The sequence below is a fragment of the Sebastes umbrosus genome, chromosome 15 (genome assembly GCF_015220745.1).
Source record: "Sebastes umbrosus isolate fSebUmb1 chromosome 15, fSebUmb1.pri, whole genome shotgun sequence".
Taxonomy (NCBI): Eukaryota; Metazoa; Chordata; class Actinopteri; order Perciformes; family Sebastidae; genus Sebastes; species Sebastes umbrosus.
The window spans coordinates 8,202,362-8,228,334 of record NC_051283.1 but is presented as its reverse complement, the minus strand read 5'-3'; the positions used below and the strand labels follow the sequence as shown (position 1 = coordinate 8,228,334).

The following is a 25,973-nucleotide window of genomic DNA, read 5'->3' as shown; positions in this document are numbered from 1 at the left end:
ATAACATGTACATGCCAATTATCTTCATCAGGTATTAAAACTGCAAAAAACAACAACACATGACGAAGAGATAGCCCATCAGTCTGAGAATGACTGTTTACATGCGCGAAATATTCAGTAATTTGCCCTTATTCCGAAAAAGAAAACATTCCTTCTGCTGTTTGCCTGGCTAAAGAAAATGAATATTCCACTGATATTCCCGTTAACATGCAGCCGTGCATACTCCGATCAACGTAAGCGGTGGCGGAATTGTTGGACCCTGCGAACACAGCCTCCCGCTTTCATTCCTTCAACCACCTGCTTGAAAAGGTCGCCGTTGTGATATCTGCGCATATCCAAAAAACCTGTTGATATCCGGGTTTTTCATAACGTTTAAAAATAGGTGTGTTTCTCCTTCTGACCAGAAATGTGGGCTTTTCTTTTGGGCCTGCATCTCTGCAAACTATCGGCTAGTTGGTTTGTGTACAACGCACAGAGCTGGCGGCAAACAGGCAAGAGGTCATGTGTTGTAAACTGCTGTAAAAAAACAACAACAATTTAGACGCATATTCTGAATGTGCTGTATACGTGTCCAAAGAACCTGAATCATATCAGCATATCCACCATGTCTTAATCGGAAAATGCTCCATTCAGAATAAGGCCTAATTCAGAATATCCAATCAGAATATGCAGTTTACATGACCCGCATCAAATGCAGAATATTGCCATATTCAGAATAATAGTGGAATATTAGTGTGAATGTAAACTGTGACAAATTTGGAAGAATATTCTCTGTATGTATCAGCATACTTTGATTTGAAAACGATGGCATCTTCACACATAACTGCAGTCAAAGAACATACAAGTATGGGTAGTATAGTATTCATGGGTAGTATCGTATATAGATCGTGCATTTAGAAAGATAACTTCCTCTGCTCAGCAGCCATAACTGGAACTATTCACTGCAGTTCAGGGAATAGCACCCAGAGACACACAGTCAGTGTTTGGCACGCCGCACTGCGATGTCAAGACAATACGTCTGACACTTGCATTTTTTTTCTTTGCGAGAAACCACTGCACCTGCTGCTTTGTCTGTCACACGGCACACACACACACACACACACCTGCAGGGAAAGGTTTCTGCCACAGCGCCATGACCAATAGCATGGCTCATTACAGACAGCTCTGACTGAGCCGCAGCGAGGCAGGCGGGCGGCCTCTCAGCCCTGCAGCCCGCGCCGTCTCACAGACAGCAGACAACTTATTAGGGGAGCAGTGAAGTGTTTCCATAGAGACGCTGAAAATTACCCTCCCCTGCTCATAATTACTGTCACTAAACGTCAGTCATACGGAAATGATATTCACTATTATTCAGGAAATTGAAAGTTGACGTTTACAATTAGAAGTACAGATTTAGCACAGCACAATGTAGAAGTGTCATATAGATCCTTATGACTAACTCAAGTCTTCCTTTTTCTGTTCTGTGGATTTTCCACGCAATAGTTTCCAGTTTTTTTTATTGTTATATGCACAACAATTACAGAGAAGCACTCGTTGGCAATTAAAATCATAGATCTCAGGTTCCCTCCAACAATACTCATTAAATATGTATTAAAAAGAAAATCACGCACATAAAAATTTGAATGTAAGACATAAAATAGTGCAAAGTTAAAGTTAATATAGGGATAAAACAAGGTATACAAAATGTATTTGTGGCAGACAGTAATTGCAAAATAAATAAACTAATGTAAACCGGGATGTAGTAAATGTATATGCGTAATGAGAAGTAATAAATATATATACACAGAGATGTAAACAGGAGCAGTAGGTAAAAGTACATAGTAGTAGTAGTAAATAGTAAAAAAAAAATGTTATGAAGCTCCAAAACTAACAAAAGCAAGAACAAGGCTATCAGATGAGGCAAAAATAAACTAACTAAACTTAATATAGCTAATTAATAAAAAAAAAAAAAATAGAGCTTAAAAGGAAATGTAAGTTTTATATTTTTTAATGCTTATATGATTATGAGATGGATGTAATCATGTATGTCCAGGAAATGTAGAGGACTGTGGCTAGATAGCTTACAGCGGTAGTTGCTGGAATACTACAATTAAAGAAAACACTTTCCATGCTATGCTATGTTGCAAATACAGCTTGTAGTATATTATGTTTCCTAGTTGATTTACTAGATTTTGCCTTTTTTTTTTTCAATTCATAAATGCTTTATAAATATATGTTGCAGCTGTCTACTAATAATAACAGATCAGAAACCCAGGCCGGCTCCCCATCAAATTCCATGGGTGAAACACATTAGCATTTGAAGAGCAACATAATAATAATATATAAGATAACATAATAAGAAAGATAGCTTTTAAGTATGTTAAGAGCATCAACTCAACTTTAAAACCACTATTGTTACTTTCTGATTTTTGAAAAAGACATTGTGTAATCAAAAATATAATTTAGACTGACAGACTGGCACACGAAAACCATCAGAATAATGTGAAATATGTCATAATCAGATATGTATATTTTTACCGAAAACACCTATATCACAATGATTAAATTTCATAGTCAGTAAACCTTACCTGAAATTAGGCCCCAAAGTTTCTCTTATTTAGTCTATGTTTTTATGCTTTTATGTTTTTGGGGTGTTCGTACATCCGACCCATTCTCATGAACGCAATATCTCAGGAACGTCTAGAGGGATAAACTGATTACAATTTGGTGGTCAAAGGTCAAAGGTCACTGCGACGTCACAAAACACATTTTTGGCCATACCTCAAGAATTGATATGCAAATTATCACAATTTCACACATATATCTAACAGGATAAAATGATGAAGTGATGACATTTTGGATAAACATGGATGAAAACTGCAACTTGACTGGTTTGTTGGAGGTATACAACCGCAAGGTGGTAATTCTAGTTTTCTTCTGTGCCAAACAGGGAGAAGATGGAAAGGCTGGATTGGCTGGACGTGACGGCAAACCTGGGAAGGAGGTATGTTCAGCCTTATACATTTGAAGTTATTAGTTAGTGTTTTTTCCAAGGGCGTATGTTTGGTTTCAGAGGTGCTTTCCATAGTAATGGAATTAAAAAAAACTGAAATTCTGTGTAAACCTGTGTTTTCTAACCCAACTTAAAATCATTTTTAGTTTCCTTCATAGATACCTGATTCTTTCTGAGAGCACTGTACTGCATACACATCAAAATTGTAACTCCCAGAAGGAAAAATGCATCTTAGTATTACTGCAGTTCCCTCAGTCTATATCACACACAGAAAAAAAGCTGCAATAAAGTGAATTTATTCATATTAAAAAAGTATACAATACAGAAAAATAACTCTAAATGCCTACCTTAGCTTTCCCTTATGCATTTTCTGTTATATAAGTAATAAACATGCCCCCACAGCAAATATGTCTTCCCTATTAAAATCCTATGTGCCATTCTTTCTGATGCAGCATCCCTTCCTGGCTTAGTCACCCAGTCTCTGAGAATAATCATTACTGCTGCCTGGAACCAATCGTCCTCCATTGACTGAGGGGATGCAGATAAAACTCCTGAGATTAAAAAAAAAAAGGTTTTGGGACAGAATGCAAAGTTTCCAGCAGACCACAGGATATTTAATCACGTCTCTATAATATCAGAGCTCCATTAGCAGCAGTGTAGACTTTTAAACCATAGTAGCTTTATATCTTTTGACATTGTACGGGAGTTTTATGCCGTTCTTCTTCTCCAAATGACAAAATGAAATCCCCTCTCACGTACACATTTAAAAGTCTGCAGCACTTTTATCCCCCATTTGTCTGGTAGCAGGATGTAACCCGTCACAAGAAACACTTTGTTAACTCATCCTCTGGCTGTGTTCTCACAGCACGTCTCCTAAAGTAAGAATATTTCCCACCTACATACTCCTTCCACAAAAAGGGGAATGAGTTCAGATTGAACCCGCTGCTACAGTAGAGGCTGTTTTCCAATCTACATTAAAAGCCTGCAGTTTTTCTCAGCATACCCTGAAGATGATTTGTTTTCAGCATGTAAAAGATAGGGGTGGGAAAAAATAATTTGACTCAGCTATGTATCGCAATGTTTATTTATTTTGTTTTGTTTTGTTGATTTGATATATTTGCTTCATTTGAGTCTATGCAGAGGTAGGAGGAAGTTACCACTTTTATTGTTGTACTCTGAGTGACGTGACATCATATCCATTACGTATCTGTCAAAAAAAGCAAAAGCAAAACAAACAAGTCGAAACGAAAAAGCAGAAAACGGCGGAGGGTCTGCGTGGATACGACCTACACCCTCACATTTCAAATCCAAAGCAGAGCTAGACATCACGGCTAAAGCTGCATGTTAACTCTGTCATGGACAGGGAACGTTATCGTATTGCGGTAACGTGCGGTCAAGCCGGCCGTCACTCTCATCTCCGTGGTCAAATGGGCCGACGCTACAACTGTAGAGCACCCATATACTGACATTTATGTTAAACGCATTCAAACAACCCCGATGGAGCTGACCATGGATGTATAAAGAGAGCGGAGCCTACAGGGAGTGTTAGCGACGGACCAGGAGAAGTTAGAGGAAGTATACACGTGTGACTACGTCCGGTTTTCAAAATAAGGTGTTAACAAAAGGAACCGTGTATATATACAAAATACATATATGGAAATAAGATTGATTGGATTATATTCACCAGAAGTATAAAACATTACATGGCCCTTATAAATTAAAAAGAAAATCCCACTAATTTGTGAGGGAAATGTCTTTATTCTTTGATTTTTGGGTTATTAATAAATAATTCCTGACAATGACATGATGATATATTTGACTTCAGGACATCTCTGACTACATACATGCTGAAAATCAATCATTTTTACCGTATCAAGTCCCAGAAAGTATAAGATTCAACTTTTTCCCGTGGTCTAGTGTTAAAAAAGTTAACAAAATCACAATAAATTGTTATATCAAATCGCAATACTTGTAGAATCGCAATACATATTGAATCGGCATGCAAGTATCAGGGTATTATCAAATCGGCAGGTAGGTGTATCGTCCCAGTCCTGCTAAAAGACATAATAAAACAGTCTACTTTTTCTTTTGACAGGGCTCATCGGGACCTCCAGGCCAAGAAGGACTTAGTGGACCAAGAGGAGAGCCGGTGAGTCATTTTCAATCACTTGCAGGGCCGTCTGACGCAAACAGAAGACAGACGCAGCACAGTGTCAAGCAGACAGATATGTATGGACATAAAGTGGCACTCAAGTCATTTCTCTTGCTGTCCTTCCCCATCAATTTTCTCATCTTGTCTTTTTTTTCTTGTCCCTTTTGCATCACAGGGCAAGCAAGGTGAACCAGGGCCATCAGGAAAAGCAGGTCTCCCTGGAACCCCAGTGAGTTTTCTATTCCTACTGTACATTGCAAATTTGTTTTATTTATCAGATGGCCAAAACTACAGTATGCATTGACACAACTTGCAATTTTTAGGATGTCGTGGGCTGAGTTTTCATAATGGTCATACTAACTTGAAAGAAAAGGAGGCTAAATAACACTCCAAACGTACACTAAATTTTGGTGAGGAAAAACTGGCATGGCCATTTTCAAAGGGATCCCTTGACCTCTGAACTCAAGATATGTGAAGGTTCTATGGGTACCCACGAGTCTCCCCTTTACAGACATGCTTTGAGCATATTTTTTTATGCTAAATGCAGTACCTGTGAGGGTTTCTGGACAATATTTGTCATTGTTTTGTGTTATTAATTGATTTTCCAATAATAAATATATACGTACATTTGCATAAAGCAAGCATATTTGCCTAATCCCATGTTGATAAGAGTATTAAATACTTGACAAATCTCCCTTTAAGGTACATGTTGAACAGATAAAAGATGTGTGATTCATTTTGCGATTAATCGCGATTAAATATTTGATTGGATTGACAGCTCTACTTAAAATGCAACAATTGCAACAGGCTCTTGGATGACTAACCGTCCAAACGAACGATAAGAAACACAGAAACACTTCTTTGTTTCACAGAGTGAACACATTTGATAGAGACGTGCTAATAGAATAAATTAGGGAAAAGTGGCATTTTGAGAGCCGAGAGAGCGAGCAGGGACCGTGCGTGGGATGCAACTGAAGGCGAGAGGAGGGTGTGAAGCATTTCTAGAAGAGATGAGCTGTCAGATTATGATGGAAGATTTGGGAGTAAATGTTGTCCTGAGCAGGGTGGGACCATCCCTCTCCCCCCGGGTGAGCTGACCAGGTCGCTGCCAGTAGAAGGAAACCGATTTGCCAAGTAATATCAGAGCAGAGGGAAGAAGCTGGAGTGGTCCATCTCCTGGAGGCACAAGGCCTGTAATTCCCTCGGCGGGGTTTGCGTGCCACGCAAAGGTTTTGAATTTCGTAAGTGCATCCACAGACAAATACCCACGCAGAGTCCCTGGTGACAAACTGTCTGAATCATCTGAAGATGCAGAATGCAAAACAAGGTCATGTGAGGATTTGAAGGACAAGCGTGTATTAGGGGACAAAGCTCAGACTAGTCAAGGTTGTCCTTGATTTAGAAGTGTCAAGCCTTTCATGCCAAGATGTGCATGTCAAGCTGAGTGTGTAAGGATTGGTAGAAAAGTAGTAAATATATTTGAGGGACCTTTTACACCTGACCTACATTTGAATTGAATTGATGCTCCAAATCCAAAAGTAAATATTTCCAAACAACAATAAAAGACCTGATCACTCAAACCAACTATAATGTGGCTGTTAGACAGCAGACTTAGCCAGATTTTGGTATAATAATGTAAGAGCAGGGATAATCTGTATTTTGCTGGAGAAAAGAGAAGTCTACTTTCAATATTCATACCAGAATTTAATTTTAATGATAGATGTAAATGTGACCTAAATGATCACAAATCATCCCCGCTCTATAGACGAATCAGGCAACTGCTTTATATGTTCCGCCATCTAGCAACGCCGTCATTACTGCGGTGGCAAGTCATAGTGACTGTAATGTCTGCTGACAGTATTAACACTAGCTCTTAGTAACTGGCGTAAATGGTTGTAGTAGATAGTAAACACAGATGAGTATGTATTTAAAATGGGTTAAAGTAAAATTGAAGGCTTTTGCGAGGACACAGCTCATGAGGCATCAGTTCACACGGTTAGCAGACACTTTGTACGTGTTCGTTGATGCTGACCGAATGATGTTTACTTTGTGGTCATTAGGTTTCCTAGTTAGAGCGTTATATTTCACAATAACGCCACAGTTAGTTGACTGAGTGTTCTGTGGGAACACCGCAGCCCCCTAGACAGTGTTTTTAGCCCACTAACGTCATTAGCAAACGCTAGCTAAGCAGTGTTAACTCAGCTGACGTAACTTGTTTCACCACGTCAGGCAGCCGAGAACTGCACAGGTTCTTCCTGAACTCCTAGACATCGTTGTCAAAGGTAACGTTACATAGAAAGTGAAGGTAAAAGTAGAAAATTGTACACTTCTTAGGACAGCTTCTTTCTATTCTATTCTATTCAAACTAGGGCTGTCAAAGTTAACGTGATAATAACGCATTAACACAAATTTGTTTTAACACCACTAGTTTCTTTAATGCAACTTGAGATTTTTTGGTTGTAGTGGGCTCATTTTTAAAGTTAGAGTGAAGATACTGGCATCATATGAAACTGGGAAACCTAAGGCATCCATTGGTACTAACCATGTCATACTAGGTTGTCGCGAAGGAGGAGTTAATGCCCAAAAACAAACTGCAATACTTAACAAGTGAGGCCCATCACATGCAATAGATACTATAATAAATATGTTTGTTTTATTATTAAAGAGCAATAGTAAATATACAAAAGATAGGGTCTCTTAAAATGAACAACTAAATGGTTTATTTTTTAGAAAAATCAACATTTTTTATTGCTTAAATTGCATACAATAATATTATCTGTCAAAACGAAACCCATTTGGTCCATATTACAGTCTGGGGTTTAAATAAATCATTTTCTGAAATGCAAACAAATAAATAAAAAAAATAATAATACTCCTATAAATGTTCTAAAACTTTGATTTGATGAGTTCAAATTAAAAATGTATTTTAATTAATTAATATGGCGCTATCAACGGTGCGCAAATTGAGTAAACAAAGATGATTTTAGTAATGGAGTTACTTGAGGAACCGTTTCAGCCCTAGTAGGATGAAAGGTCAGTTAATGTCCGCAGCATCAGTCAGGTGACTGAGTCAGGGAGTCTAGAGGAAGGAAACCCAATGGAGGCAACTAGTGAGCCTGTAAAGAGCCTGTGTGCAGTTCTTCATTCCAAAGTCATGACCATGTTGATCATCTTTAAGCTACATGTAATGTAATAAGAGCTTCACCATGTACTGCCCAGCTAACATGTCATTTTAAAGAGCTGTCCCAGTGCTCATAAAGCTTTCGGAGCCCCTTGTACTCGATGTACTCTCACAATTTCACACAAATCAGGTTTATTAAAGTCAGCGAGGGGTTCGGTGATTACAGAGTTTATAGGGTGACGCTGGCTCTTGGGCTTTGGAGATGAAGAGGAGGAAGAGGCAGTCAGAGGTTATCGTGACAGGATACAGATAGCGAGACCTGTGAGTGAGGAGAATTTTTAATTTGACATGTTGCTATCATTTTGCAGCAGAATGTGTTTTGGATAGAAACGGAGGGAGCTGCACACACCGGTCCGTGGGCTTTGGAGGATGTTTTCCTGGGAGGAGGAGGAGTAACTCGAGGGCAGACGATATGCAGCCAGCTATCAGAGAGGAGAGGATGATATCAGTCAGCAGAGGGAGCAGATCATCAGAAATAGCCTGCAGGAGGGAGGAGGGCAGCAGCCTGATACAGAGAGGTTGGGAGAGAGGAGATAGAGAGGGATTTCAGTGGAGGGTGAAGGTATTTAGAGGCAGGATCAGATATTTCTAAAAATGTTATCAGATGGCCAAATCTACCACACAGATAGAGAGAGAGAGAGAGAGGAGGGTGCAGAGGGTGGAGAGGGTGGAACGAAGCAGAGGAGATAGTTTATCTATCCAGGAATATAAAGAATAATGGAAATGAAAAAAGGGAAATGAAAAATTCTCTCAATTCTCATTAATAAATTCATTCAAGTCAGTTTTTTTTTTATATAGCCCAATATCACAAATTTGCCTCGGGGGGCACTACAATCTGTACTGCATACAACACCTTAAATCGTTTTCGATTCCCCCCAAAAACCCTTTTACCCCTCTGAGACCCACAATAGACCCGTTTTTTTCTTTTTTAGGGGGGGTCTTTAGGGGGAGATAGCCGGTCAACAGTAGATGTCACGTAGAAGTAGTGTACATCATCTGAAAGCTGGGAACCTGAAGATTAATTTGAAATGCTGCTCAGCACTGTGTGTCAAGTTGCCCTAGTCAAAAATCCGAAATAAAATAAATGTTGAAAGTGTATAAGGGTTTAGAACATTATGATGGAAGTATATGATGGCCATTCCCATGCTCACTTATTTCTCATAAGTTGTTGCAGCATTTAACCATTCAGATATCTTGAGGTCAAAGGTCAAGGGGCCCCTTTGAAAATCACCATGCCAGTTTTTCCTCACCAAAATGTAGCATAACTTTATAGCGTTGTTTAGCGTTCTTAGCATGACTTGGTTGATACTCGTGGATTGCTTTGGATTTGTAGTGTCATATGATACTTGTACCTTCACTGTAGCTCCAAAAGAGCCCGCTACAGCCTCTGATAAAAGCAAAGTCTGCCGAGGGCGCCGGTGCCCTCAAGGAGTGGAAGAAATTAAAGTCTGATCTGCCATGGATTGGGAGATTGTATATAAGAGGTGGACGTAGTCACAGTGACGTCACCCATTGATTTGTAGACTGCCGTTTTGAAGTCTCGAGTTCGGTCATCACCGTCTTGTTTTTTTGCAACCAGAAGTGACACGAGAGGGTGGAGCTAAGTACAACCGAACACTGAATAAGACATTTTTAGGCAAACAAAATGTTCCAGTTAACTGTCATGAACTGAAAACACTCTGTGAAAGGGTTGAAGTTGTAAGACGAAAACACGGACAACTTCAAGAACGGACAACGCCGTGGTAGCGACCTGTCAATCACAAGGTAGCCACGCACTAAAGCATCCCCTGCTTCATGGTCTATTTGACTCTAAATGGGACCATAATTTACTAAATGAACATCATGCTGTATTGAAGAAGACTTGAAACTAGCGATTTGAGACCATAAACTCATGTTTACAATGTTTACTGAGGTAATAAATCAAGTGAGAAGTAGGCTCATTGTCTCATAGACTTCTATACAATCTGACTTCTTTTTGCAACCAGAGGAGTCGCCCCCTGCTGGCTATTAGAAAGAATGCACGTGTAAGGCACTTCATCATTGGCTTCTTCACGTCTTGTTTCCGGAGGTTGCTCAGTGATCTGGAGTCAATGAAGGGAAGCTAAAAACTGGTGTAATACGGTCAGATTTTCTAGTTTTAGTTAACTTCACTCTGTGGTTGCCATTAAAAGCTGGTCTTCGGGCTGACATGTCCCCTGTAAATATGAATTTTAATCTCTCCAAGCTGGCAGGTCCCCCCGCAAGATTGGTTTATGAGATTTTTATCCAGGGCACTGCTGCATGTTGATAAGAACCGCAGCTAAATGTTAATCCTGGCTGAATTCTCGGTAATGAACGAGGCTTTTAGAACAAATACAGTATGCCACGTGTGTGCCATGTGATGAGCGGCCATGTCTCTGCTGTCACACAGGGTATTAGAGGAGACAAGGGAGAGGCCGGCATCCCAGGATTACCAGGCTTCAGTGGGCCCAAAGGCCCCGCGGTGAGTGCTAGATTTGACATGTTTTCCAAGATTATTTGCAGCTCACAAATATGATCAGCTGAGGGTAATGTTAACTTTCTCTTGATTTCCAGGGTCCACCTGGTCCAATTGGCCCAGAGGGAAAACAAGTAAGCACTTCATAAAACCATTGATGACTAATATGATATAATATATACAGATGTGTTGCTCACATCTACTGTTTTTGGTGTTTTATAGGGGATTCCTGGCAGAGGTGGTGATCGTGGCCTCAAAGGAGATAAGGTAAGTACCAGAGATGGAAACAGGTATAAATACATATTTGAACAGATAATGTGCTCACAATAGATGGAAACCTGTCACCTGATTGGCACAGCTGAGAGATGTAAATGAGTCAAAACACACGGACGTCAAACACACACTGCTATAATCAGTGGAGTCCTCCATGGACTCTTAGAAAACATATAAAAAAGGTGTTTCTTGTAATTTCCAATCTTAATCATAATGATCGGATTCTGACGTTTTATGCCTCTGCGCTGGCGGTAATCATGGCCGGAGGCATTATGTTTTTTTGGGTTGTCCAAACGGACGTACCCCATTCTTGTGAACACAATCTCAAGAGGGGAATTTATTAAAATTTGGCAAAATACATCCACTTGGACTCAAGGATGAACTGATTAGATTTTGGTGGTCAAAGGTCACTGTGACCTCACAAAACAAGCTTTTGGCCACAACTCAAGAATTCATAGTAAACGTATACAAATATATATGAGTATAAATAGCAGTAGAAAACAATTTAACAAAGAAAGTGAAGTAATCTAGACGGTTTCTAACAATATATGCAAAAAATATTCAGTTATTTTGAAGTTTCAAGTTTTATTTATTATCAAATGCATAAAAATGACAGAAGCAGTCGTTATCAATTAAATTCTTTAGTCTCAAGCTCCCTTCAACAATGAAACAATTAAGTATGTATAAAAGAAAATCATAGAACTAAGACATACAATTGTGCAAGTTAGAATATAGGGATAAAATATAACAAATAAATATGAAATAAAGTAATATACTATACATTTGTGGTAGACAGTAATTGCAAATTAATAAGCTGAATGTAAACAGGAATGCAGTAAATGTTTATGCATGAGGAGTATAAACATAAAGAACATGCAGCTGCCAGACCAGGCGGTGATGCAGCCAGTCAGGATACTTTCGATTGTGCACCTGTAGAAGTTGCAGGGTATCCTGGAGTCCATGTTGAACCTCCTCATCCTGCGGAGGAAGAAGAGGTTAGTTCTTCAAGCCTAAAAAAAAGTACAATTTGCTGTCATCTAATCCAGGGAGAATCAGGTACGAAGGGCGATAAAGGACAATCAGGAGATCCAGGTATGCCTGGAAACCCTGGACCTCCGGGCAGAAAGGGCCACACAGGGATGATGGGCATGTCTGGACCACCAGGAGAGTTAGGAGCTCCTGGGCCACAGGGACCTTCAGGAAACCCCGGCATCCCAGGCCAAAGGGTGAGTCAGAGTCCTGAAAGCGTTAATGATGACGCCACAGAGGAATTAGGTTTAGGTATTAATAATTGAGTTAATGATAAACGTCTTTTGTGTCTCAGGGAGAGTCAGTATCACTGGAGCAGATGAGACGGCTCATCCAGGAGGAGCTGGCAAAACAATTAGACGGTGAGTTTTTCTTTTTTTTTTTTTATCCTTCCTCACAAATAACTTTAACAGAGCTATAAGATTTAAATAACGTTGCGTTTGTGTGCAGCCAAAATGGCTTACCTCATGGCTCAGATCCAGCCAGCCCATGTGAAGAGTACAGCGGGCCGTCCAGGACCTCCAGGCCCTTCTGGTAAGGACGGCGGTTCTGGAAGACCTGGCCCCCCTGGAGAGTCCGGTATGCCTGGACAGAATGGAGGAGAAGGACCCAGGGGACCCTCGGGCCCTAAAGGTAGGACAAAGACTTATAGCAGTGTTATTGGTTTTGTGTGTGTGTGTGTGTGTGTGTGTGTGTGTGTGTGTGTGTGTGTGTGTGTGTGTGTGTGTGTGTGTGTGTGTGTGTGTGTGTGTGTGTGTGTGTGTGTGTGTGTGTGTCTCCTTTTTAAGGTTTTTATTCCTTCACTTGATACTATTCTGTACACTAAATATGTAGCTGCCACCAGGAGACCGTTATCTCACCTTAGCACAAAGAATGGAAACAGGGAAACTGCTAGCCTAACTGCTAAAGCTCAGTGTAAAAACATCGGGTTATGGTGTAAGTAGGGTGCCAGCGGAGACTCCAGGAAGTGGCTGTGCCTGGCCAAGAAATAGTCTGGGACGTAACCCCCGTGAACACCGTGTTGTGTTATTTTTACAATATGGAGTCAGATTAATATTAATGACTGCACGCAGAAGAAATATTATGTTAAGTATTATAAATACAGAAATATAATATTTTTCAATGCACACAAAAATAGTTATCATTGTATGTAAATGTAAACAAATCCACATAAATAAGGTTCACAAATATATTTCTTATGCACACACACTTATATCTTGTTTTAAATAAATGTAATAGATATCCTCAAATATAAGTATTTAAAAGTATTTGCAATTTTCATCAAAAACATTTGGATTTCATTACATTTATATACAAACTGTTAAACCTGCATTTAAAAACTGCTTGTTGTGTGAACTTCACTGCATTTGTGTGTGGGTTGTTCACAGTAAATTATCTGTAGCCAATCAGATGTCTCCCTCCTTTTCAGCCAATTACATGAGCGTCTCCCCACGAGGGTATGATTTACTGAAAGTAGTCTATCAAACTAATACAGGCTGGTCAAGTCTCCTCTGACAAAGTAGTTCATTGTAACATCAACACTGCAAGCCAAGGCACTGATTACTTATGACCGCTTTAGCTAACCAGTTAGCTACTTGCCAACTTATCTTAGCTGTCCTCTTTATACATCCATGTAGCTCTCTGACTTCTTTCCGTGTTGGCGTTCATCCTGTGCATGACGTAAATCATTCCCCCGATGGGACACGCTCATGTCATTGGCTGAAATGAGGGAGACATCTGATTGGCTACAGATAATTCCCGGTTGAAAAAAATGCAATGAAGTTCACACATGAGAAGCAGTTTGTAAATGCAGTTTCAACAGCTTGTATATAAATGTAACAACAAAAAAAATATATTTTTTGATGAAAATTGCAAATACTCGTTAATATATTTGTGAATTTCTATTACATATATTTAAAACAAGAAATATTTGTGTGTGCATCAGAAATGTATTTGTAAAACGTATTCCTTTATATTTGGATTTTTCTTTTACATTTATATACCACGATAACTATTTTTGTGTTCATTGATAAATATGTTTTTATTTATATATGAATCACAAAATACATTAGTGAATACTTCTGTGTGCATTTATTAATACTGAGACTGATCTTACTCCATAATTAAACAAGCGAACCCTGTTTGTACTGCATCCATTAAATAAAAAATGCATGGTACCCAAACCCATACTTATTGAACTCAACTAGTAGTTTTTACAGACTTGACAACACTCCTTCAGAGCGACAGAAGATATTATATAAATGAGTTCACAGGCTGAGTAGTACCATCCTAGACTGTAGATTTTGGTTTGGACACAAAATCAGTAGAATGCCCCTTTAAGTTTATTTTTTCACCCTGAGATAGCTGTGCCTGATAACATGCCTAATATTCAAGTCCATCTATCGGTCATGAATGTCAACATACTCTTTTGTTTTCCAAATTTCCAGGTGATAAAGGAACAAGAGGAGAACCGGGAGAACCTGGTGTCGGCGAAAGAGGAGAGAAAGGACCTTCTGGCCCGATAGGTAACAACCAATCTCTCACTTACTGTATTCATTCCCATTATGTTGGTTTCATCTAATCTGGAGCCTATAATGGTTCCTCTCTTCTAGGTCCAGCCGGTCTGCCCGGTTATGGTAAAGACGGAGGCCCCGGACAAGCCGGAGCCCAGGGAGAGCCAGGAAACCCCGGCCCCCACGGTCAGGCTGGACCTCCAGGTCCTACTGGCCAATGTGACCCCAGCCAGTGTGCCTACTATGCCAGCCTGGCACACAGACCCCACACCAAAAATGTCAAGGGGACTTAAAGAAAGAAAAGGCACAGAGAGCTTGAAGTCCAGCTGTATTTATGATGAACTTGGTCTGAATCAAGAACTTTTCTTTTTCAAGATAACCTCAGTATGGAGGGCTGAAGCAACGTGTGCTGCAGGTCAGATTCTTTGTTTTGTTTATTTTTTGGTAAGAAGCTTGGGATGGATGGGGATTAAGCACAGAGGGACTTTTTTTTTGAGTAAATAAGGGTTAAAGAGGGCAGCTAAACAGTTTTATTCCTCACTTGCATGCTTCCTGTAAAATGTATAGGGAGATAACAAGGATGATGCAATTCCCTCCTCTTTAACCCCCTTATTGGGAGGGAAGATTTGGGAGTCTGATCGTTTCATCAGTAATTATCTCAAAAGTTCAGCTAGGCGCTTTCTTGCAGGAATAAGTCTGCACCACAGGCGTCTAATTTCTCCTGGCTCGCACTATTTTGCATCAATTACCAGTCGGCGCCCACACTGTCCCATGTCTAGCAATAGATGTCAGTTACTGCTCACTAAATTGATCTCTTGCTCGGGATCCTCTATAGGTAATTACTCAAGTCGGGGGAATTATCTGTTTTATTGTCATTGATGGGAAGGCGGGAGGACAGACAGTGTGAAGCTCAAATACCAATAGTGATTTTGTGTAGGAGGAGTGTTAATGAGTTAGTGCGGAGAGTGATGAATGGCCACTTTTTGTGCACTTCTTACCTCCAAGCTGGTAGCAGTATTCTTATGTAGCCTTTTTTGGGATAGTATTGGCAACCTAAAAAAGGCAAAAAAAAAATACAATTACTTGTAGAAAAAATCAACCCTTAAAGGGATAGTTTGGGTGTTTTGAAGTGGGGTTGCATGAAGTATGTATCCAAACTTCATAGAAGGTGTATTACCTACAGTAGATGACTGTCAGTGTGCCCCCAGCATGAAGAAACACGAGTACCAACACCGGAGCCAAGCAATACAGGGCTGTGGCCAGGGACAGCGGAACAACATATTTTAGCCACCTAAAAAAAAAAAAACATTATCCGTTTAAGTGTACGCAATATTCAGAATATATCTTAGCTTTATCTTGCCATCAGACGGCCCTTTCCTTCTCCTTTCCAACGTGGAACTGAACTGAAAGTGAAACATATCAACACTGTTTTTGTCTTCGGAGCCTGCTGGCTTTGGAGAGAGCATAGATAAGTTTCACTTTCAGTTCCCCGTCAGAAAGGGCTGTCTGACGGCAAGATAAAGCGGCGAAAATATTCTAAATATAGTATATACTTAAGCGGATATCGTGTTTTTTTTAGGTGGTTAAAATACGTTTTTCTGCCGTCCCTGTCCACAGCACTGTATTGCTTTGCTCCGGTGCCTGTTCCTCCAAACTGGGGCCACGCCGACCGCCATCTACTGTAAGTAACACACCTACTATGGATAAGTTCCTGATACAACCCCACATCAGAAGACCTGAACTATCCCTTTTAACAAATTGGAAATTAGTAACCCTGTGTAATTTATTTAGACAGAAACGAAACAAGATTTTATTTTAGGAATAAACTGGAGGCAGCAGTTATTACCTCTCTGTCACAACTCATAAATTAGAGCCTTGGCAGTGTTGTTGCAAGCTTTTGGAGAGATTTGCAGGCTTTCATTCCAAAGACAATGCAACACAAAACCCACACTTTCCATTGTTTCTGTATGACTTTGTGTCATTTAAAGGTGGACATCTAATTTTGAAATAAAAGTCATTTGAATTTGCTTTAAAAATCTGTCCAAAAGAACAACATTTGTGCCAAGCTCACCCACAGGATGCTTATTAAACCCAAGTTTAAAAAGACAGGAAGCAATGTCACTGTTAGTACTTCTACATTTAATGAAGTGGCTCTGGTCATTCTCTTTTTTGGGGTATGCATAGACTTGGGCAGTAAACAGCATTGAGGAGGTGGTATAATTGCAGCCTTTGTTCACCTTTCTTGAAAAGCTGCTTGTTTTTGCACCGCTTTCTCTAAACGTGTCACTTCCTTTCTGTTCCGTGAGGCTTATTAAGTGCCTGCGCTGTGGCAGCGTCCGGGCAGCTCAGCCCTGCTCTGAAAACACATCGCTTTTCTTATTTGTCCCCTGGAACCTAAAATTGGAGCGTTGCTTTCCCTGCATCCTGATGACCAGACTATTGTGGTAACTATTTGAAAGATGTCTCGCCTTACGTCCCTCATGGACCAATTACACCTCTCCCCAAACTCAGAGGCGCTGGTCATCTAGAACTTCTTATTAAATAGCCTCCACAAGAGGTATCGCATGTCTCCCTTTCAAAAACACGAAGAAATACATCAATACAGACAAGAGCAAAAGGGAAGTGGGGGAGAAATTTTAGAAATAAAGAGAATATGAGAGCTAGCCAGACATATAGTATGAACTACAGGTCGAAGTTCATCACTATAAGTGATAAGCCAGTCATACGTATCTCTTGCTCGGGTTACCTAATAGAAGGTAAAGCAGACTACAGTTTTTAGTTTGACCGATATTGCTCGGCTGCTCTGGAGGCATTTCATTTGTAGAGTTAAAGCAACGCTAGACAGAATAAGTAGCACACTCCTCATCTTACAAGTGAAAAGTTGAATTCAAACTCAATACGCTTAGGGGTTTCGTAGCTACAGCCTCACTTGGTTCTGGTATGACCGTTAGCTTATGGTGGCCAATATCAGCTAATGTTAGAAAAAGGTTGAATTTAACATCAAGTCTTTTTATTCATCAAAAGATACACAGGCTCTTTAAACTGCAGTAATTGGGTGATATTTTTGAAGGAAAGTTGTAGCTGTATATGCCAAAAGCAACGTGTGGTCTCTAAGTAGAAAATATATAAATGGAAATAACTTGTTTGTCATTAATTCATGGCCGTAGCGTGACGTTAGACATTCAGCAGGCTGGATCTACTAGTTTGCGTTAGGGCTGGGCGATGTGGAGAAAATCAAATATCACTATATTTATTTTTTTTACTTCAATTGATATCGTAGGGTTGACTATTGGTGCTTTCACAAAATATTTACACTATATTTTTTGACAAGTAATCATCAGTAATATGACTAAGTGGGTAAAGGCAGATAATGGAACAGCTACAAGAGTCTGGTAAGCTCAGAAAATGACATCACTTTACTGTAATGCAGCTTTTAAAACCAGGAAAAGACAACACTTATGCCATATTATGATATTACAATATCCAAAATCTAAGACGATATCTAGTCTCACATCACCATATCGATATTGCCCAGCCCTAGCTTGCTTTAATACCTAAAAATAGTTTAAAATTAGCTTTCTGGCTTAGCCAACTAAACAGTAGATGTTACAGTACCGCTGAGATTTAACTCAATAAATTAGATTCTTTTTTTTTTTGCCTTCAGAGCAGCTCTGCCTCTAACTACATCACATTATGGCTCCTTTCATTAATGTGGTAGAGATCAGCTTCAAATGCATTTAAGTTCAAATTTACGGTACGTTCAAAGTCAAATTTGGTGTGATTGGAATAAATGACCTGCTCTTTCAATGGTGTCACACCATTAAATATATCTATTTCCTGCTTCTTTATTATTGAACAATCGAACCGTATCAGTATTGCCCCTTTCTTGTTTGTTTTTTTAAATGCTTGCTACAGATACTATTAGACTATGTGTTATATATAGGGTGGGATGGTAAGTCGCTGAATATAAGTCAACATCTTTCATTATTCAAACTTAGCTGTTTTTGCTAATTAAATTTTTTTTTTTTTTTTTAAGTTATACTGCTAAATTATTCATGATTTGAACCAATACAAATGTGTTTTAACACATGTAATAACCCTTTTTTTCCCTGATGAATTGGTGCTAAGATATTTTAAATTAGTAGCATATTGTAAGTATTGGAAAGACACATGTACTGTATTGTATAATAAAGACTGGAAAGGATTCATTTTATAATACATGCTTTGCTTTGTTTCTTTTAATAAGCAATGCTCTTGTCTCATTACCTGAACATCCTGCTCAGTTCTCTCACTATATACATGTAGCACCCAACCAGAGTGCCATGGGCGTGTACCCTCTGTCCAAAGCTGTGTTCAACTTGTTTCATAATAGGATAAACTAATATCCAGTGCCTTATTCCGTTTTTTTCGTGTGAATTAAGAAAACGGAAATCCACTAGCTTTTTCCATTTTCGTCTTCAGATGAGCAATTGGAATAGTAATTAAACTAAAACCAGAAAACAACTTGCTTTTATTGTTATATTTTTAGGCTATCTGTCCCTACTGCACTCTAAAAAAACCTCTGGCTATGCTTTAGGCCCAGATAGATAGATAAACAAACTGATAGAGTTTCGTAAAGTTGGAAAGATATTCACAGATTTTAACTTCCCGGATCAATAACTCATAAGTGAAACATTGTTAAAACACGAACAACGGCTCTTTCTAACCGTAGTTAGGTAGACAACGAGCTATAACCTCATTTACACCATGTTTTAACTGGATGCGAGCATCTTGACTACCGCGCATCATCAGTATACTAAATACGTTGGTATGCACTTCTATTACGTCATGTAAACAAACCACGTACATATGGCTGTGTGCTCCATATCACACTGGAGATGTAACCACTTAAAAGATGGGTTACCAGTACGTCCTATCTACGTTTGTACTTTTTAAACACAAAACACGTTTTATATTGTGATATTTACCGTAAATAACATACAATATATCCCGCGGGGCATCTTGCTTGTGCCAGGGACAACACCACAGGCAATGACAGGTGCCGAGATATGGTAAACAGGAAGTTAAACAGATTAATCTGACATTATGACTCATTTCTTCATAACCACAATTTAGTTAATAAAAAGACTAATTGCGGATGTTTGACTCACCAGTTGTTGTCCCTGCTCTGCCTGCTGTATAATAACATTAGTCCATTGTGTTTTCCACAATACTAAACAAAATAATCCAAACAGGTAGAAGAAGTAAGATGAAAGAGGAGCACAAGATGCTTTTCTTACTCTATTGGTCTTTGCGTTTTAATGCACCCGATTTGTAGGCCTACTTTCCATCAATTTTTTTCTATCGAGTTAGATTAAAAAAAACACAAACGGCAATCACTTCATAACAGTGAAGTTATTGAATAGTTTTCACAATAACAATTCCACAAAATTATGCAAAAGCACAATTTTCAAAACTCAGGGGTGTCGTATAACCAACAGGAGACCCTTGATGTGTTAAGTGACATAATAATGTTATTGAATATTTATGCAGACGGTCTCTGCACACTTAGACTACACACATTGAGACCAATGTTGTGTGTCCAGCTCAGAGGACGGCTCGTTTTAATGTAAATGAGGTTGCAGCTCGTAGTCTACCTAACTACGGTTATAAAGAGACGTCATTTGTGTTTTAATGTTTTGCTTATGAGTTATTGATTAAGGAATTTGTGAATATCTTTCCAACTTTACTGAACTCTACCAGTCTATCTATCTATCTATCTATCTACAGTATCTATCTATATCTAGGCCTATGGCATAGCCAGTGACAATGTTTTTGTAGAGATGCAGTAGAGCCAGATGGCCTGTTGGTATTACAATAAAAGTGAAAAATAAGTTGTTTTCTGGTTTTGGTTTCATTTCTATCCAATTGCTGATTTGAAGATGAAATCGGTATGAGAATTAAAGTTTTTTTTAATGCATACGAAAAACTGAATAATGTATTGTTAATTTGTTTACCCTATTATCAAACAAGTTGTACATAGCTTTGGACGGAGGGTACACGGACCCGGCCTGTACTAACCTGTGTTAACAAATGAATAAATAAATGCTTTCACTTTAACGTAAATATGGAATATGAAAAATCGATTGGTGCCTCCCTCCACTTAGTAGGATATCAAAATAGTTTTAACTACTTCCTCTTTCAACAGATCATAATCACACACTTGAGTGAAATATAAATATGACCCACACACTATGCCTTGATTGAAAAAATCTGAATTTTAGTTAAAGGGATAGTTTGGGTGTTTTGAAGTGGGGTTGTATGATTACTTACAGTAGATGACGGTCGGCGTGCTCCCAGCTTAGAGAAACAGACAGGAATTACCACACGGAACCAAAGCGATGTACTGATGTGGAAGGGGGCACCAGCAAAATGTATTTCAGCCACCTAAAAGAAAGAAAGAAAAAAAAATGACATCCCAATGTCTTTTCCTAATCACTTTTCCTGTCTCACTTTACCATCATTTTTCACCATCAATTATTTTCTTAAACGTGGACAACCTGGAGAGAACTACTACTTATACCAAGGTTGGAATTGAAATTTTAAAAAAGGAATATAGGCTACCAGTCACAAAAGTTATATTATAAGTTATATTATAAATATTGAGTTAATTGTTTGAGTTATGGAGGAGGGGTCAAACCATGTAAGTGTATACTTCTTCTATGGCTACACGATTATGGACAAAATGATCTTATTATTATGATTATTTTTGATCAATAATTGAGATTGCGATTTTAGGGGCAAAATAGTTTAATTGCAATTTCACATTTAATTAAACAGAGCACTGCTTTCACTTCAATGATGTGCTAAATTTCAACTGTCAAAATCTCTAAAGGTCCCTTTACTATGTTATTGTCCACTATAGTGGTTATTTATATAAAAACACACAATTCAAATGATTAGGATTTTAATTATTGTATTTTTATTTGAATATTTGTTTTAATTAAAAATAATTGTTGGCATTAGTAATTCTAATTATATATTATGATCTGCTTAGAGCTAGTGTTAGGACGTTAAACAGGTTATATTTCTCTCTCTAATATCTAGTTTATATTGCTGTGAAAACATCTCCTTCAAACAACTGGATTTATTCAAGTTTCTCGCCAAAAACTACATTTCACAAGATTACATTCGAACGCATCCTGATAACGTTATAATTTACCATCGCCCAATACTCAGTCCGTCACAGTGATTACTCTGAACAGCATCATGGGAATGAATAACAATATAATATGTGTCTGATTAAGTTAGTTGTTCCAAATGTTTTTAAGGTTGTTCCTCCACGGCTTATTTTGGACTTGCAGTTGTGACAAATTGCGGCTTTATGTCTTCTTCACTCACACTGAAGAACTTCCACACCAACAACATGTTGTGTGTGTGTGACCTTACGGACTGTGCCGCTGTATGCCGACGTAAAACCATCATGCTGCGGCTGCACATGTGTGTGTGACTGGTAAATAAAAAAATCAGATATATAAAACTGCTGAAAACCGGCCAGCTGCTGATCGATGGTGCATCTCTGGCTGTTAGTTTAGGAAGCGCTTGATTCAAGCAGCAGTTTTCTATGAGAGAAGCATTTTAAACATCAATATCGCAGTTGATCATGTTTATTTAATTTTGGGACACCCATATCATGATCGCGATTAATTTTTGATTAATTGTGCAGCCCTAATTTCTTCCTACTCCTTTTCAAACACGCAATATTAATTTATGTTGATTATTTGTTTATTGAAGGTTTGCTATATGTTTACTGGTCATATTTTAAACGAGAATAACAAATATTTATTATTTTTGTTTTCTCTTACTTTACTTATTTGTTACATGTTCGAAATAAATAAATACAAATGAAGTGAAACAAAATGGTTGTCACCGTCTACTCATTAGTGTTGCACGGTATACCAAAACTAGAAAGGTATCGCAATACCCTGCCGTTAAAAACTATACGATACTATGCGCTCTCCGAGTGCATTTCTAGTTACTGTAGCAATAACCAGAAGGATGGAGTCTATAAACGAAGTTGAAAAAAAGATAAAAGCAGGTCATGAACCGCTTAGCGGCTGCACAGTCCCGCTCTTAGCTGGTGTCCATATCAGTAAAACTCCCTTAAAAAAAACAGGGAAACTAACAGCACTTCTCTAATTACTGATCAAATGTACCGGTAAATTTAGGTTTAACCTTCTTTTCTTAATCTTTCCAAGCATTTCCTGTAATTCGGTAAACACATAATCCACCAAAGAGCATGTGTTAAAGTATTATTTAACCGTGTTTCTCAGTAACATGAAATGGACGGAGAGGAAAAAGTAGTCTGGCGAGAGTGATTCTCTTCACAACACAGCACTTTCTACAGCCACTGTGGTGTGTTCCTGTGAACTTCTCACAGAACTTCATCTGAATTTATTACAGTTTTATGGGAGGCCTCTCGCCATCTACCATGCTGCAGTACCGCTATCCACCTTAAATGTTACTGATGTGGTGGCAAATTAGAACTTTATTACTTTATTGATCACCAGGGGGAAATTATAGTTGTTCCATGTTAGATTAAAAATATATATAAACATAGAGAAGTTATTAGAAAAATAGAAATAACGATAGAGATGAAATATAAATGTGTGCATTAACAAAAATAAATGCAAATATATAATTGACTATCAAAGAAATCACAGAAAACTTATGTGTAGGGGACATCAGATTACTGCATACCATTTAATATTTTTAATGAATATATTTTTACATTTACATTTTTTTAATTAAAAAGAAATAACTTTAAGTTCCATGTTCTGGCATCTATTATTCTATTACCTTTCCTGATATTTAAGACTTTTGTCATGGTATCATTTCAGTATTGAGATATTTAGACAGGGTATCGTATCGAAGTCATAATTTTGGTATTGTGACAACACTAAGAGGTAGACCAGAACCTGTGTGTTGTGCAAGGTAAAATAACAGTTTTTTTCAATGGAGTCTGGTGGCTTTGGCGAGAGCACAGATGGATACAACGGCTCCAGTTACCCGTCAGAAAGGGCCGTCTGAGCAAATTAAAGCATGAAAATATTCTAACTGATATTGATTTTTTTATCAATTCATTTCTTTTAGGTGTCTAAAATATTTTTTTCACATCAGTACATAATTTTACTTCAGTGCAATAACTCCTTCTGCTTCTCCAATCTGGGGGCGTGCCGACCGTCATCTACTGTAGGTAATACACTGACTATTTATAAGTACCTCAAACAACCCCACTTCAAAACACCCGAACTATCCCTTTAAATGAAATGCTATTGAAATCTCTCTTTTCCAGATAACAGTTAGAAGAGTTTATTACTCACGACTTCCTTGAGCAGTCAGTTGGACGAGCAGGGTGATGAAACGATGAGGGGACGATGAGGGAAACGAGCATCTGACGTCAACAACCCGACGTGATGACGTCATGGCGTGATGATGGCTGAAACGAGCATCTGGCGTCAACAACCCGACGTGATGACGTCATGGCGTGATGATGGCTGAAACGAGCATCTGGCGTCAACAACCCGACGTGATGACGTCATGGCGTGATGATGGCTGAAACGAGCATCTGGCGTCAACAACCCGACGTGATGACGTCATGGCGTGATGATGGCTGAAACAAGCATCTGGCGTCAACAACCCGACGTGATGACGTCATGGCGTGATGATGGCTGAAACAAGCATCTGGCGTCAACAACCCGACGTGATGACGTCATGGCGTGATGATGGCTGAAACAAGCATCTGGCGTCAACAACCCGACGTGATGACGCCATGGCGTGATGATGGCTGAAACAAGCATCTGGCGTCAACAACCCGACGTGATGACGCCATGGCGTGATGATGGCTGAAACGAGCATCTGGCGTCAACAACCCGACGTGATGACGTCATGGCGTGATGATGGCTGAAACAAGCATCTGGCGTCAACAACCCGACGTGATGACGCCATGGCGTGATGATGGCTGAAACAAGCATCTGGCGTCAACAACCCGACGTGATGACGTCATGGCGTGATGATGGCTGAAACAAGCATCTGGCGTCAACAACCCGACGTGATGACGTCATGGCGTGATGATGGCTGAAACGAGCATCTGGCGTCAACAACCCGACGTGATGACGTCATGGCGTGATGATGGCTGAAACAAGCATCTGGCGTCAACAACCTGACGTGATGACGTCATGACGTGATGACGTCTGAAACCGGGATCTTCAGAACTCCCAAACAGCCCCAGCAACGTCTCCTGGTCCTTTAGTGAAGATATATACACATTTCTTTGGGCAATGTTCTCACCTTAAAGACTCTTAATAAACTCAGCTTAATAGCTTTAAATTAGCAGAACACAGAGTAATCATTCTAAGTTACATACACAGCTACAACAGGTGCTAACATTGCTGACGGGCTAATGCGCTAATTGCTTAATTTAGCACTAGCTCTACATGTTACCATCCTGCAGCTCACTGACACAGTTCAACATTAACACACACAAGTATTTACCTTCCGCAGGCCTCAGAGCGTCCACTATCTGTCGGTAAACTCTCCGTCCACTGTGGTTATTATGGGTTTAATGGTCCAGTAGCCACATGGTAGGTAGGTCTGCTGAGCACGTCTCTCTACGGCCTGTGAGAGCAGTCTGCGGGGTCTCCTCTACACCCCGCCCTGACCCCGCTGTGATTGGACTGACAGCTCATTAACATCCAATACAAACAAAGAGACGTCAAGACAGACAGTCTGACGTAAACTGAGCACTCTCAACCAAACTCCTTGAACTGCAATTAACTGTATTTACAAGTGACAAAGTTGTCTCTTTCAGCTGTTTACTGTTTTAACCTGTTAAATTCTCTATGAACTGTATTTGAACACTGTAAATGAACTAATAACTAAACATTTTAACAACTGTTTATTAAAGGGACTGTTTGTAACTTCTTACACGTATAAATCATTGCGGGTCGGTGTCCCATGCGCGCTCGCGTGTGACTACGCTGTTCAGACTCAGACTCCAACACAAACTACACTGAAGCACCACAACCACGAAGTTATATCTAGTGAAGCCCGTCTGTTAAACAGTGTTGGCCGTGGTCGGAGGACGCGGGGGAGACCGTAGCTTTGGTCTCCAGGCCCGGAGTCTCTGCTGTACTCTGCTCCTCTGCCTGCCTGCCTTCATTCACACAGTGCGCTCGTTACTCGCTCAGCTCGCTCCACCTCTACACGTGCATGTACGCACACTACACACTGCAGAAGACTTCGTAGCTCTGAGAATATCTAGTGAATGTACAGTGGACATTCGTCTCCGACCGGGTGCCGGTGTCTCCCCTGTTCCT

The 25,973-nt window shown here is 39.4% G+C and overlaps 1 protein-coding gene and 1 long non-coding RNA gene across 5 annotated transcripts in view; one reads left to right on the top strand and one right to left on the bottom strand.

Annotated features, from left to right (window-relative positions):
* Positions 1 to 15,259, top strand: part of col22a1 (collagen, type XXII, alpha 1) — an 84,936-nt gene extending 69,677 nt beyond the window's left edge. For 2 of the 4 annotated variants that reach the window (XM_037795160.1, XM_037795159.1), the window contains 11 exons: positions 2,930 to 2,983; positions 5,088 to 5,141; positions 5,320 to 5,373; positions 10,736 to 10,807; positions 10,900 to 10,935; positions 11,024 to 11,068; positions 12,121 to 12,300; positions 12,399 to 12,465; positions 12,554 to 12,736; positions 14,551 to 14,628; positions 14,716 to 15,259. In XM_037795160.1, coding sequence (XP_037651088.1) covers positions 2,930 to 2,983; positions 5,088 to 5,141; positions 5,320 to 5,373; positions 10,736 to 10,807; positions 10,900 to 10,935; positions 11,024 to 11,068; positions 12,121 to 12,300; positions 12,399 to 12,465; positions 12,554 to 12,736; positions 14,551 to 14,628; positions 14,716 to 14,909 — 1,017 coding nt within the window. In that variant the 3' untranslated portion in view covers positions 14,910 to 15,259. The remainder of the gene's footprint in view (positions 1 to 2,929; positions 2,984 to 5,087; positions 5,142 to 5,319; positions 5,374 to 10,735; positions 10,808 to 10,899; positions 10,936 to 11,023; positions 11,069 to 12,120; positions 12,301 to 12,398; positions 12,466 to 12,553; positions 12,737 to 14,550; positions 14,629 to 14,715) is intronic. The other 2 variants (XM_037795158.1, XM_037795157.1) reach the window with 1 other exon arrangement.
* On the bottom strand, positions 11,627 to 25,297 carry LOC119503389. Its single transcript, XR_005210305.1, has 6 exons — positions 25,150 to 25,297; positions 23,979 to 24,901; positions 20,929 to 21,042; positions 15,615 to 15,669; positions 12,568 to 12,730; positions 11,627 to 12,052 (listed from the first exon to the last, which is right to left on the bottom strand). It is a non-coding gene; the product is annotated as an uncharacterized LOC119503389 (long non-coding RNA).
* Between the last annotated feature and the right edge of the window lie 676 nt (positions 25,298 to 25,973).